Source organism: Macaca thibetana, chromosome 1 (genome assembly GCF_024542745.1).
Source record: "Macaca thibetana thibetana isolate TM-01 chromosome 1, ASM2454274v1, whole genome shotgun sequence".
NCBI lineage: Eukaryota > Metazoa > Chordata > Mammalia > Primates > Cercopithecidae > Macaca > Macaca thibetana.
In genome coordinates this window covers 132,121,452-132,136,894 of record NC_065578.1, presented here as the reverse complement: position 1 = coordinate 132,136,894, position 15,443 = coordinate 132,121,452, and the positions used below count along the sequence as shown (strand labels likewise).

Sequence of the window (15,443 nt, the reverse complement as noted above, 5' to 3'; positions counted from 1 at the left end):
CTGCCCTGAACATTTTTTTTTCTTCATTTCAACTTTGGTGAATCTGACAATTATGTGTCTTGGAGTTGCTATTCTCGAGGAGTATCTTTGTAGCATTCTCTGTATTTCCTGAATTTGAATGTTGGCCTGCCTTACTAGGTTGGGGAAGTTCTCCTGGATGATATCCTGCAGTGTGTTTTCCAACTTGGTTCCATTTTCCCCAGCACTTTCAGGCACACCAATCAGACGTAGATTTGGTCTTTTCACATAATCCCATATTTCTTGGAGGCCTTGTTCATTTCTTTTTACTCTTTTTTCTCCACACTTCTCTTCTCGCTTCATTTCATTCATTTGATCTTCAATCACTGATACTCTTTCTTCCAGATGATTGTGTCAGTTGCTGAAGGTTGTGCATTTGTCACGTAGTTCTCGTGTTGTGGTTTTCACCTCTATCAGTTCTTTTAAGGACTTCTCTACATTGGTTATTCTAGTTAGCCATTCGTCAAATCTTTTATCAAGGTTTTTAGTTTCTTGGCACTTCATAGTTCCTCCTTTAGCTCTGAGAAGTTTGATCAACTGAAGCCTTCTTCTCTCAAGTCATTGAAATCATTCTCCATCCAGCTTTGTTCCATTGCTGGCGATGAGCTGCATTCCTTTGGAGGGGGAGATGAGCTCTGATTTTTTTAATTTCTAGCTTTTCTGCATTGCCTTTTTGCCCATCTTTGTGGCTTTATCTTCCTTTGGTCTTTGATGATGGTGACGTACTGATGGGGTTTTGGTGTGGGTGTCCCTTTTGTTTGTCACTTTGCCTTCTAACAATCAGGACCCTCAGCTGTAGGTCTGTTGGAGTTTGCTTGAGGTCCACTCCAGACCCTGTTTGCCTGGGTATCAGCAGCAGAGGCTGCAGAAGATAGAATATTGCTGAATAGCAAGTGTTGCTGTCTGATTCTTGCTCTGGAAGCTTCGTATCAAGGGTGTACCCTGCCGGGTGAGGTGTGAGGTGTCATTCTTCCCCTAGTGGGGGATGCCGCCCAGTTAGGCTACTCAGGGGTCAGGGACCCACTTGAGCAGGCAGTCTGTCTGTTCTCAGATCTCAACCTCCATGCTGGGAGATCCACTGCTCTCTTCAAAGCTGTCAGATGGGGGCATTTACCTTTGTGGAGATTTCTGCTGCTTTTTGTTTAACTATGACCTGTCCCCAGAGGAGGAGTCTACAGAGGCAGGCAGGTCTCCTTGATGTGTGGTGGGCTCTACCCAATTCGAGCTTCCCTTCGGCTTTGTTTACTTACTTAAGCCTCAGCAATAGCGGGCACCCCTCCCCCAGCCTAGCTGCCACCTTGCAGTTAGATCTCAGACTGCTGTGCTAGCAATGAGGGAGGCTCCGTGGGCATGTGACCCTCTGGGCCAGGTGTGGGATATAATCTCCTCGTGTGCCATTTGCTAAGACCCTTGGTAAAGCGCAGTATTAGGGTGGGAGTTACCCAATTTTCCAGGTGTTGTGTGTCTCAATTTCCTTTGGGTTGGAAAAGGAATTCTGTTCCCCCTTGCACTTCCCAGGTGAGGCGATGCCTTGCCCTGCTTCAGCTCTCACTGGTCGGGCTGCACCCTCTGACCAGCACCAACTGTCTGACATGACCCAGTGAGATGAACCCGGTACCTCAGTGGAAAATGCAGAAATCACCCGTCTTCTGTGTCGCTCATGCTGGGAGCTGGAGGCTGGCGAGTCCCACTATTTTCATAGGTAACTAACTCTGTCTCCTTGGCAAATTGAGTTCCAATTATAGTACAATAAGAATTCCGGATTCTTCCTGCTCTTCAATCACCTAGTGCGTATTGAAGGATTCTCTGAGTGAATTGTGTGAAGGACTGAGAAGATTTAGCCCTGGCACATTCTTTCATAGTGTTTACAATCTAATTTGGGAAAGAAGACTGACACATGGGAGAAAACAGACAACAATGCAAGATAATATGGACTGGGCCACAGCATATGGTACAAGGAAGAAGGCAGTGGTGTGTTGGTAGATTTTTAACAACCAACTCTCCAGGAAAAAAAAAAAATAGTCCTGATACTCGGTGTCGATTTCTGAGTTAACACTATTTCTCTATAGCAGATCTTAATCTACCCAGATGATACTACAGAATATGGAGCTTTGAAAGAATGGTAGCAATCTTCTCTGGTGAGCTGGTGCAAACTACCTCCAGCACACCATTGGGTATAGGCTTTGTGAAAGAAAGAGAAGTGAGGAACAGGGTTGTTGTGAGATGATTTCATGAAGATGCTAGGCAATGAGCTGAGTCTTGAAATACTCCTAAGAAACAATTTTTAACCATTAAAAATAGATCTAATTTGGTCGTTTAAAAATTCTGTATTTAAGCAAAGAATAAGAATATGATTTCATTTGGGGATTTTATGTTAACATTGTTCTGTGAATGATAAGGATGTGCTTCCAAGCACGGAGGACTTGGAATCTGGGTGGGCAACGGGGAGTGGAGGACAACTCAGGTAAGAAGAAAAATATGAACACAGGCACAGCTTTGACAATGGGTATTGGAATGTTCCTAGACCCTGGAAAGGTCAGCTTTTTTTTGCAGTAGAGGAGATAGTGAAGATGGCAGATTTGCTGTGTAAGAATAGTCTGATAGTGCAGGGCCTTATCAGCCCAGCAGAGTTGTACTTACCAGACCAGAGAAGTGATATATGATTAGTATATTAGAACTTAGAGACAATCTTGTTTAAGCTCCTTATTTGGCATTTGAGGCCATGGAGACATATTTGCCCCAGACCACATGTTTTGTTTTGACATTGACAGACTCCAGATCAGGTTCCAGATTTCCCAAGTCCCAGCCAATTCCAATGTTTCTTCCATCATAATAAATCCACCTACAGGATGCTAAGTCTAGTAGCAACAGATTCATAGGGATACAATCTTATTCGTGTCCAAATGAATTAACTTTGATGAAGTATAATGCAGTATGATACAATATATTACATGATACAATATAATACAATGCAATACAATTAAAATATAACAGCAAAGTTTACCAATTTTTTGGTATACATTTTGGTGAGTTTTGACAAATGTATACACTTGTATTACCACCCTCACAATCAATAACATTTCTTTTACTCCAATAAACTCCCTTGTGTTCTTTTTTGGTCAATTCCCCAGCAATTCTGGCAACCACTTTTTTTTTTTGTCAGTATACATTAGATTTGTATTTCTAGAGTAAATAGAATCATACCATATTAACTCTTTTGTGTCTGACTTGATTCAGCATACTGTTTTAAAGATTCCGCCATGTTGCTGTTAGTCTTAGAAATTTGTTCCTCTTATTGCTGAGCAGTGTTTCATTATATGGATGTGTTATATGTTGGACATTTGGGTTATGTGCAGTTTTTTGACATTTAGGAAGAAAGCTGATAGGGCTATTTACATATTCCTGTCTCTATGTGGACACACATTTTCATTACTATTGTGTCAACATGTAGAAAAAATTACTGAGTGATGGAGTAAGTACATATTTAACTTTATAAAAAACTGCCAAATTGTTCTCCAACTTGGTGATTCTGTTTTACATTTCCACCAGCAATGTTTAAGTTTCAACTTCTTTACTTACTTGCCAAAACTCTTTGTTGTTAGGCTTTTAAATGTTAGCCATTCAAATGAGTGTGTCGTGGTATCTCATTGTGGTTTTAGTTTATAAGTTTTTTAATGGCTAATGATGTTGAACATTCTTTCCTGTGCTTACTGAACGTTTCTATATCTTATTTTTGTGAAATATCTCTTCAAATATTTTGCCCATGAAAAATGTGTCTTATTATTGAGTTATGAGAATTATTTATATATGCTGGTTACAATTTTAGACATATGTATTGTAAATATTTCATCCTACTTGTGGTTTTCCTTTTTCATTTATCTTTTCTTTCTTTCTTTTCTTTTTTTCTTTTTGATGTGGTCTCACTCTGTCACACAGGCTGGAGGGCAGTGGCACAATCTTGGCTCACTGCAAACTCCACCTCCCAGGTTCAAGTGATTCTCATGCCTCAGCCTCCTGAGTAGCTGGGATTACAGGTGTGTGCCACCAGACCGGCTAATTTTTGTATTTTTAGTAGAGATGAGGTTTTACCATGTTGGCCAGGCTGGTGTCTAACTCATGGCCTCAAGTGATTAGCTTGTCTCAGCCTCCCAAAGTGCTTGGATTACAGGTATGAGCCACTGCACCTGTCCAAGCCTTTTAATTTTTCTAACGATGTCTTTTGAAGATTAGAAGCTTTTGATTTTGATAAAGTGCAATTTGTGATTTTGTTGTTTTGTGGGTTATGCTTTTTGTTTTATATCCAGGAAATCTTTGCTCATTTCAAGGTATTGAAGATTTTATTTCTTATTTTTGTCTGGAATTTGTATAGCTTTATCTTTTATATAAATATCTGTGATTCATCCTTAATTTGTGTGTGTGTGTGTGTGTGTGATATGAGATAAGGTTTGAGGTTCATTTTTCCCATATAGACATTCATTTTTTCTAGCAACATCTGTTGAAAATACTGTCACTGAGATACCTTTGCACTGTATCAAAAATCAATGGCTAGATATATGTGGGTCTACTTTTGGACTCTCCGTTTTTTCCTATTGCCTGCACTTGCATCAATACCATACTTTCTTGATTACCATAGCCTTCAAATGAAGTAGTGTAAGCTCTTTAACTTTGTACTTCTTTCCTAAAATTGTCTTAGCATTCTTGGTCTTCTGCATATTCATATAAATTTTATAATGGGAAAATGTTTTATTATTCTGGCTAGAAGATTTGGTACACTAGTCTTAAGTTGATCATTGTGAATTCAGAAATTGTACAGACAGGAGACATAACTTTAAAGAAAAAGCCCATTGAATGTGATGTCAAAATAGATATGGCTCCAAAATGTTGACCCATTAATGGACAGGTAAAATGGCAAGGTCATTAAAGAAGACTGAAAAATGGAAATGCAGAGCTTTTTATGAGTATAAGAAAGGTTAATGTTTAGTTCACTTTCAAAAATATAAAATTTATTATGATTGCAAGAAACACTAATAGAGAAGCCAAGAGTGAGGTAAGTTGGAGACTTGGGAAAAAGATTGGTGATGAAAATAGAGATTTGAGAACAATCATAGAAATTGCACACACAAGGGTCAAGGATTGACCAGAGAAGAGCATACATAATTATGGTAGAGGGAAAATGAGCAGATTCATGGAAGGTAGCAAAATGAGTGCTGGGAAGAGAGAAAAACAGTGTAGTTTCATGGAAACCAAAGTCAGAATGTTTCCATGAGGTAGGAGTTTGAAGTGTTAAAACAGAGAAAGATGAGAAAAAGGAGATAAAGCAAAGTCCAGTGGCCTTAGCAATGGAGAATTCTTTGGTGACATTTGAGCAAACAATCTCATGGGCACAAACATGTGAAAGCCAACTTGCAGGGAATTATGGAGAATGAGAAAGAAAGCCTGTTTTAATGCTTCTGAAAATAAAGGGAGAACAGTCACTGAAGAGAACCACAGGATCAGATGTATGCTCTCCATACAGTTTATATGCGCTTGCTTTTTGACAAAAGGGACTAGTGTCTCTGCTTCTCAAAATTGTCTGTTCACCATATTTTAAAAAATACTTAAGCCAGTTGGGCTACAGATAGCTGCAGATTCCTCTCTCAACTCCGGAGTCTCTTCTATACCTCAAGCTGTCCCAATCCTTCATAATGACAGCCGCAACTACACAATGTTTTCTGTCACAGCTCTCTCTTCCTGACTTCACTCAAAAGGCCTACTAGAATCAGCAAAAAAAAAAAAAAAAAAAAAAAAAAAAAAAAAAAGATTTCCTTGGGGACTGGAGCGATCAATTTTAGCGGAGAGATAATGGCAGAATCTGTGTTGTAGGTGTTCTGTTTTGAGAGTACAATAACATGTTTGGACCACATTACTTCTCCAAAATCAAGTTTCTATATTCATAATTCAACTGAAATGCTGTGTAAAAGCTCATTGGTGACCCTGTTACGAAATCCAGTGACCACATCCCAAAGTTTTCCATCTTCAAATATTTCAAACTGCTATATCTTTTTTTTCCACAAAACTTTCATCTTTATGGTTTTCTTGACATGCACTTCACCAGAGTCCTCCTTGTTAAGAGGGTCTAAAGAGTGGATATTATTATTGGTTGAAATATAAAGCATGGCTTTCTCCTTGCTGTCCTTTTCCCTTCCTAACATCACTATAATGTCTGTGAGGTGAGCATGCAGGCAGGAGCCCTTTCCATGCACAGAAAGTAGTTTGCTCTACAGTGACAATGTTCATATGTATACAGCCCCAAAGAGGTACAAGTAGGCTTCTCTCTTCATGTGCAAGGACTCTGCATGAGCATTATAATCAAAAAGAAGGAAATTGGATTCAGTCTCAGTACAGTTATCATTGTTCTTTGTTTTAAAGTCCAATTGCTATTGAGAATTTACTCCTTGTTGACTCCATTTATTGCTTTCAGACACTGACATAGCAGAATGCAGAGAAAGAACTTCACAGAAGTGACAGAATTCATCTTCTTGGGATTCTCTAGTTTGGGAAAGCATCAGATAACCATCTCTGGGGTTTTCCTAACTGTCTGCATTTTAACTCTGGCTGGTAACATCATCATTGTGACTATCGTCTGCATTGACCATCATCTCCACACTCCCATGTGTTTCTTCCTAAGCATGCTGGCTAGTTCAGAGATGGTGTACACACTGGTTATTGTGCCATGATTGCTTTGCAGCCTCATTTTTCATAACCAGCGTATCTCCTTGGCAGGCTGCGCAACCCAAATGTTCTTTTTTGTTATCTTGGCCATTAATAATTGCTTCCTGCTTACTGCAATGGGCTATGACTGCTATGTGGCTGTCTGCAGGCCCCTGAGGTACACTGTCATCATCAGCAAGGGCCTATGTGCCCAGCTGGTGTGTGGGTCCTTTGGCATTGGTCTATGGCAGTTCTCCATGTGACAGCCATGTTCAGTTTGCCCTTCTGTGGCACAGTGGTGGACCACTTCTTTTGTGACATTTACCCAGTCATGAAACTTTCTTGCATTGATATCACTATCGATGAGATAATAAATTATGGTGTAAGTTAATTTGTGATTTTTGTGCCCATAGGCCTGATATTTACCTCCTATGTCCTCATCATCTCTTTCATCCTTAAAATTGCCTCAACTGAGGGCTGGAAGAAGACCTTTGCCACCTGTGCCTCCCACCTCACTGTGGTCATTGTCCACCGTGGCTGTTCCTCCACTACCTACCTCAAGCCCAAGTCAGAAAACTCTACAGAACAAGACCTCCTTCTGTCAGTGACCTACACCATCATTGCTCCCCTGCTGAACCCTGTTGTTTACAGTTTGAGAAACAAGGAGGTCAAGGATGCTCTATGCAGAGTTGTGGGCAGAAATATTTCTTAACACATTGGATTATTAAATCAAGAGACCGTTAGCCCAGTGTAGTGTGTCTACTCACAAACATGCCACAATACACAAGTTCATCAAATATAATATTTGTTGAGAATACTGTCAGAGAATAGAAATGCTTTTCTATTTAGTGTTCTAGGGATGACAGAAAGCAGGATTTCTGCTCTGGTGAATTTGGTTACCAGACACAAGACTCACTCCAAGCTGGATTAAGACTACTTGTCTCTGTGCTTGAATATTTCAGCTTTGAAAGCTTTTTGGCTCCCATTTTACCTGAACTCTCTGAGAGTCAAATCTTTGAGCTTGTCCGGTTAGGGGATGTGGAGTAGAGGCAGTGGGAACATAGGTGGCAGGGGTGTTAGGAAAATAAGTTGCAGAGACACCAACCTTTATTTCTCTCTGCTTACATAAAAAATAAAGCTTTCATTTTCAGGAGTCAAATAATATTCCATGTGACAGTCATTTTGTAATTATATCTTAATCTTGCTGATTGAAAAATGAACAGCTTTGAAAAAAAGTCTCTTCTTTTATTACCCAGCTGTATTCACTCCTCAAATAGTGTTCATTTCTATGTGCATTCCTTCCTTCTGTGCAATCAAGGCAGAAACCTCTGCTGTTCCCTAGGGGATAAGCAGAAAGGACACATACTGGTGGCTTTTCTCTGAAGCTACATTTTTATCCAGATGCACTTTTCATAAAGACTTGTCTCTTTTCAACTTATGGTAGTTTTTTAGATTTTTAGTTTATATGTAGTAGTTTTACTGACATTGAAGTTGTTGTCTTAGATATTGGTTGTACTAATTCTAGGGTCCAAGGTAAATGCCATTAACTTCCATTCTCTCAGAAAACTGTGCAAACTTCATATTTTTCCAGATATTTATTTGCAAAATAAGCATAACTATGCTACATTATTGTATACACTCAATGGGAAACATTGTGGGAATATTTTGTTTTATGAATCTTCCCACCAGAGTTTATCTCTACTCTGAGACAGACCTGGAAGATACTTTCTAAGAGACGTAGGTATGGAAACATCTGTTTTCACACACTCATGACATCTATTGTTGTTCCATTCTCAAGTCATTTTATCTCTTATCTCTTACTCTCCTATCTCTTACTATCAGGATTAAGGCAATTCTGCAATGAAGGAAAATAATTTCAAGTATGCACTCAGGATTGTCACCTGTACGCTGTTATTTTCTCTGTTACTTGATTCCTCTCTCTTACAGTCCAGTTTTATTTTTCTGTTCCTAACCACAGAAATAGGGTTAAGTGTCTTCTAGGTGACCTGTGATCTTCTCTGTCTTCTACAGATCCCTTTGTGAGGAGGTCACAAACTGGAGGTGAAGGGTCTCTGCACAGTGTCCCCTTCATCTGGCTGTCCCAGTTGGATAACATCATAGCTGATAGCAGGGTCTCCCTACTGACCAGCCTGATAGCCGTCTCAAAAGGTGTCTGTCTCAACCTGAGGTTCATAGTTTTCTAGGGGTGCCTGGGCAGGTGTCAGAAGATTTTTAAACTTGTTTGAAACTATTCACTACATTTCTAATATAAGTGTTAATGTGACTTTTTCATCGTATTCTTAGAGAATTAACTCTGGCATAAGAATTTCTTCCCTCAAATCCAAACAGAAATATGAGACTAGATCCAGCTTTCTTCCTTCAGAGACTATTGACTTCCACAATATCCTTACACCCTCTTAAATAAGGATCCTTTGACCTGGTCCAGTTTTGCCTATATAAGCATTGCTGTTCTTACACTAGTTAGAGAATATGGAAGGTATGGGTGGTTCTCAGCTTGGAGGTTGAGGAATAATGGATTATGGGGGAATATCAGAGGCCAAGTGTGGTCTTATTGAAAGTTTTTTGGTCTTCTTCCATCCCTTCCTGTATTCCCTCCTGTATTCCCTGTTTCAATACCATTCCTGCTCTCCAACACTTTGTGGATGAGTGAATACCCCACTAGTGTTAGTTGTTTTACATACTTTGCATGGATTTAGACTCACTAGAGAAAGAAGCGTCTACAGGCAAAGTGCAATAGGATAAGAGTGTGTAAGTCTATGTGGTCACAGATCCCTCCTGGAGGATGAATTAGGAAGAGTGAGTCATTTTGTTGCTGCTTCCTATTGTCTATGAAAATGCTTATATTGATAATTAATGTGGCGGTTATTTTCACTATCTCGATTATTTTTGTTGTCATGATTATTCCCTAATGTCTCACTCTATCCATACTCCTTTATTTTTCTTCTTTTGTACATTTCAAATACTTTTATTTTAATATGTTTTTTGTTAAGCTCTTTTATTCACCAGAAAAATAGTCATAATATCACATATTTATTAAATCAATGTACCTTTTTCAAGCACTATGTGTCAAGCAATTAACTATCTCTGCGGTTACAATAAGGACTAATGTAAAGATTCAGTTTCTTGTTATTCACAGTCCAGTGGGAAGTTAGACAAAATAACAAGAAGTACAAAAACTTGCTAAAGGCACATGCACAGGATTGTCGTTTGGGGTCAGGGGTGTTGTTCAGAAAAGGAATCTATTTAGAAGGTCAGAAAACATTCATAGAGAAGTGATATTTAATTAACTTTTTGTGGCATTGGGTCAACTGGTGTCTGCAAAGGATGAGGGAAGATGATAAGGGAAAGAGAAGAGTCTGACAGAGACACAGAAACCTGAAAAAGCCAGAAGTGTTAGTTGGGCAGGTGTTTTATTCTATTCACCTGTATGCCCACTGCCCTGTTGAATACTAGTCTGGCAAAAAGTAAGTGCTTAATATACCTTTGCATGAATGAATGTGTGAACATCTATTGAGTATAAAGTCTTGTTCAATAATTTCCTCAGGTGTATTTTTTGATAGATACATCTTGTCATATTCTTTCTGTTTGTCTGATAGACTCCTTTTACCTAAAATCAAGTAACAGAGAAAATAACAGAGTACAGGTGACAATCTGGACTGCATACTTGAAATTATTTTCCTTCATTGCAGGATTGCTATTTATCATATATTTACATTAGTTAGCCACTTAAAATTGTACACTGGATTAATATATTTTAGCTATAAGCAGGACCATTAGTTTGACAATATTTAAAATAATTGCTTGATAACCTGACATATAAAATCAAGAGTTAAGACTTTTAAACATTTACCTTTAGAAAAATTATGAAAAGACTATTATGGATCTTATAGCTTCTGAAAATGATTTTTACAGTGTTGACTTTGTAACTTCTTTAGAGAAAAACTAGTTTTGCCTGATATCCTTTTACATTCATCAATTGTAACCTATAATGGATTAGATGAGAAAATGGCTGAAGCACTCCCAACAATGAGTAGAATAATACATTTTATTGATGGGTGCAAATGTTTCTGGGAGAAGAGAAAGGAGGGAAGTGGTCAGGAGAGATAAACTTAAGCCAAAGATAAGCAGGTAGTACGTGTCACACAGAGCTTAACTTTTAAAAAGACATGTTTAAAGGGTACAAGAACCTAAGGTAGTTTTGTTGTGCTGCTAAGGTGTGAACACAAGTGTGAGTGTGTGTGGTGTGTGTGTATATGTATACATGCATGCATATGTATATTTTTGTGGGAGGGTGCAAACATTTAAAAATTTTGGATGTAATGGGCATTGTAATAAAATGCTTTATTTGCATTCTTTCATTTAATAACCGTCTTTAATGTTTATATAGCTCTTCAGAGTTTACAAGGGTCTTTTGTATTCATCATCCCATTTGATTCTTATAGCACTCCTGTAAGGTATTAGTCCCCTAGTTTTCAGATATATCCATTGCAAATGGTAGTTTAAATTACTTTTCCAAGGTCATATTCTTTGTTAGAACTAGCAGTAGCACTAAAATGAAAGTGAGCCTTAACTACAAATCTAGTAATTCTGAATTCCATGTTTTTTATTACGTTGTCCATTTTTATTACTTCATTCATTCAAACACACGTGTGCATGCGTATGCATGCACACGCGCGCGCACACACACACACAGAGTATTAATTCTCATCAGAAAATAAGGTACAATGAATAAACTTTATTTTTGAGATCCTAAAACTTCATTTCACTCATAATTGATGAACTTTTTCTAAAATGTTCTAATTCCTTCCCTGACTCTGCAAATAAAATACGTTGGTGATCATGAATATATTTTCTAATAACGTTTACCATGGGCACTTAACTGTATCTTGTGTTGTGGTTCAGCGATATTGTCAGTTGGAACTGAGCTTGTATCATCTTTGCTTCTGAATTAAAAGACTCACATACTCCAATATTTTATGAACTTTGAGTTAGAATTGCATAGTTTCTGATTCTTTTAATTATTTAGTTTGTTACTTCAACAAATATGAAATGCCTGTTCACTCTGAGTGTCAGACGCTGGGTTAGGTGCCAGGAATGTAGAGATAAATAAGATCTGAGTCTTGCATTGAGCAGCTAACAATCTACTTGCAACCCATTTCAGTGCAGTGTGACTAATGCCATACACAGAGCACTGTGAAGACCCAGAGAAAAGAATTCCTAACTCAATTGGTGAATTTCATCCTTGCATGTATTCGTAGCAGGTCAAGGTGAATGAGTTTGACAAGTTCAAGAACTTTATTCTAGTAAAACTTCCTGACTTTAAGCCTACTCAGAGATAGCAAGTGCCCCCAGGTTAATAACCAGAATCTCTATAATTTATCATCCACAATTTTCAGCATGTAATTACAAAATGCTCAACATTGGAAAAAACGGAATATTGTGACCCCTATCAAGAGAAAATGAGTCAACACATCAACCCTAAGATGACTCCATTCAATAGTCAAGGACTTTAAAGTAGCTAGTGTGTATAGGCTCAAGAACTTACAGAAAAATATTCTTATAATAAGTAAACATATATAGAATCTCAGTCAAGAAATCTAGAACTGAAAATTAAAATATATGAAATAAAAATTTCCTGTTTAACAATAGATTGGTGCTGGCAGAAAAAAGGGTCAATGAACTTGAAGAATGATTAATAAAATTATTGAATCTGAAGAACAGAGAAAAAATGAATAACAATGAACAGGGTCTCAATGACTTGTGCTACAATACAAGACATTTAATGTACATGTACTTGAAGTCTCAGAAAGAGAGAATAGTATGTGTCACAAAAATATTTGAAAAAACATTGGTTAAAATGTTCATATTATTAAAAAATATAAGATACAGATCCAAGAATCTGAGTGAATTCCAGGTAGGGTAAATAGAACAACATCAAATATATGTAAGCAGAGTCAAATATTTAAAACCAGAAATGAAAAAAGTCTTGAAAGTCACCAGGCTAAAATAACATTTTTTCCAAGATGGAAGTATAGAAGCTTGTTAGCACATCTCACCCACTTAGAAATAGCAAAATACTGTGTATAAATTTACACTGCCAAATTTTGTCAAATAAAACAAAAAAAAACCAACCAGGAGTGCCCAGGAAACTGCCAGCCAGCACAGGAGGCAGTTATTGGTTTGGAGAATTTTGGTAGTGAAATTTGTGATCTGGCCTTGAGTAGGGGAGAAGTCCTCACGGCTAGAAAAGAGGTGAATGTGATATGGGCTTTAGCCACAGGCATGGGAGTTGATAACCCTGTCTTTGCAAGACTGGACCTGAAGAGATTTGGCCTGGGAGCCATGGTTTTGACACAGGCAGTAAGTTTTTGGCCTGCAGCAGTTTTGCCATCTGAAGACAAACTACCTGTGACCTGGCTGGTTGTCTTAGCTTGCTGCCAGCTGCAAGCTGTGGCAAAGACCCTTGCCAGGTTGAAAGCATTAAAGCAAGGTGGGTTCCACAATTGCCTGCTCGGCCATGGTGCACGAGTTGCCTCTCTACCCATGCCAACTCTTTTTTTTTTTTTTTTTTTTTGAGATGGAGTCTTGCTTTGTCGCCCAGGCTGGAGTGCAGTGGCCGGATCTCAGCTCACTGCAAGCTCCGCCTCCCGGGTTCATGCATTTCTCCTAGCTCAGCCTCCCGAGTAGCTGGGACTAGGCGCCCGCCACCTAGCCCGGCTAGTTTTTTGTATTTTTTAGTAGAGACGGGGTTTCACTTTGTTAGCCAGGATGGTCTCGATCTCCTGACCTCGTGATCCGCCCATCTCGGCCTCCCAAAGTGTTGGGATTACAGGCTTGAGCCACTGCGCCCAGCCTTACCCATGCCAACTCTATGGCATGGTAATGGTTGCTTCGCTCCTCCTTGAAGTATTGCTCCATGGGCCTAAGAACTGCTTTCTGACTCCTGTCAGGGCCAGCACATATGCTCACTATTGAGGGCCCAAGTGCAGGTTTCACCATCCCAGCCCTCCCCAGCTTGTCTACTCACCCCTGCCTCAGAGGCAGAGCATGAGATTAGAACCACTGAGAGCTCCACGGCCCAACCCATCACCTGGAGCACCTGAGCATTTCTCCTGGTTAACAAAGATCAGGCATAAACTTACTGCTACCACCATAGCTGGCTCTCACCTGCAAGCACCACTTAATGGCCAGGAGGTGAACCCACACAGTCCAATACAAAATTTGCTAACATAATTGCAGCCTAGAAGCAAATAGCAATGTCTAACCTAATTGAACATCCTGAATGCCCAGAGATGTGAAGGAGAAACTGATCCTGTTTTTACCTGTTGAGGTTGTTGTACTGGGATTACCATAAAGAGACCTCAGCAACTTCCTTCAGGGGCCTGAGGACTCCCCCACCACCATGTCAGGGCTGGTGCTTGCACTTGCCATTGGAGAGCCTGAGTGTAGGCTTCCCCTACCTGGCTCCACCATCCCCTCCTAGAGGGAGGGTGGGACTGAAGCTCTTGAGTGCTCCAGAGCCCAACTCACCACATAAAACACTGGAGCACTTCTCCAGCTGTTAACACAGATCAAGCATAAACCCTACAGATACTGCCTCAGCTGGCTTTTACCTGAAAATGTCACCTACTTGCTAGGAAGTTGACTGGCACAACCCAGTACAAAATATGCTGATACAAGAGTGCAGCACTTGGGAAGGAGACAAACTTTTCCTAACTTCTACTAACACCATTGTCCATGCCACCTTAGCTTGTCAGGGGGCAGTGAGCCTGCTCACACACCTGGTGCACCACTATGACAACCAGCATTTGAGAAAGCTGGCACACTACAGCTATTTATAACCAAAAAAAAAAAAAAAAAAAAAAAAATAGAGTCTTTACTACTGAATGCACCCAGAGGCACAAATGACCCTACCCAACATAAATCATAGTGACACCCTCAAGATAGAAGGTCCTGCCTGCATTAATGAAAGTAAATTCAAAATTAAGAAGTGACTGTTTGCCCAGATGCAAAGAAATCAGCATAATTATTCTGGAAGTATTAAAAAACAAGGGTTTATGATGCACCAAAGGAACAGTAATTTTCTAGCAATGAATCCTAACCAAAAGAAAATATTTCAAAAGTCAGAAAAAATTCAAAATACTGATTTTAAAGAAGCTCAGTGAAATACAAGATAAATCTAAAAATGAATACAAAGAAATCCAAAAACCAATTCAGGATATAATATAGAAATTTACTAAGGAGATATCTTAATTTTTTTTCTGGAAATGAAATATTCTTTGAAGGGGTTAAAAAATACAGTTGAAACCTTCAACAATAGATTATACCATGCAGAATAGAGACTCTCTGAATCTGAAGACAGGTCTTTTGAATTAATCCAGTCAGACAAAAATAAAGTAAAATGAGTAAAAAGAAGGACAAAGCCTTAAAGAAGTATGAGACTACAGAAAATGACCAAGCTTATGAATCATTGTTATTCTTGAGGGAGAAGAAAAAGCAAGAAGTTTAGGAAATCTGTTTAAAAAAAAAATTGATGAAACCATCCCTTATCTTACAACACATTTAGACATCCAGATGCAAAAGGACTGGCAAACACCAGGAAAATACATAGCAAGATGGACTTCACCATAATATGTAGTTAACAGACTGTCTAAAGTCAATGTGAAAGTAAAAGATTCTAAAATTTTCAAGATAAAATTGTCAAGGGGGTGCCA

General features: G+C 38.9%; 2 protein-coding genes across 2 annotated transcripts in view; one reads left to right on the top strand and one right to left on the bottom strand.

Annotated features, from left to right (window-relative positions):
* LOC126935658 (sodium/potassium-transporting ATPase subunit alpha-2) overlaps window positions 1-15,443 on the bottom strand; it is a 907,274-nt gene that overhangs the window by 605,943 nt on the left and 285,888 nt on the right. The window lies entirely within an intron of this gene.
* On the top strand, window positions 6,490-8,044 carry LOC126936388 (olfactory receptor 10J5). The gene is given in 2 exon segments (XM_053825512.1): window positions 6,490-6,951; window positions 6,954-8,044. Coding segments are annotated over 2 exon segments (924 nt in total). The 5' UTR covers window positions 6,490-6,494; the 3' UTR covers window positions 7,421-8,044.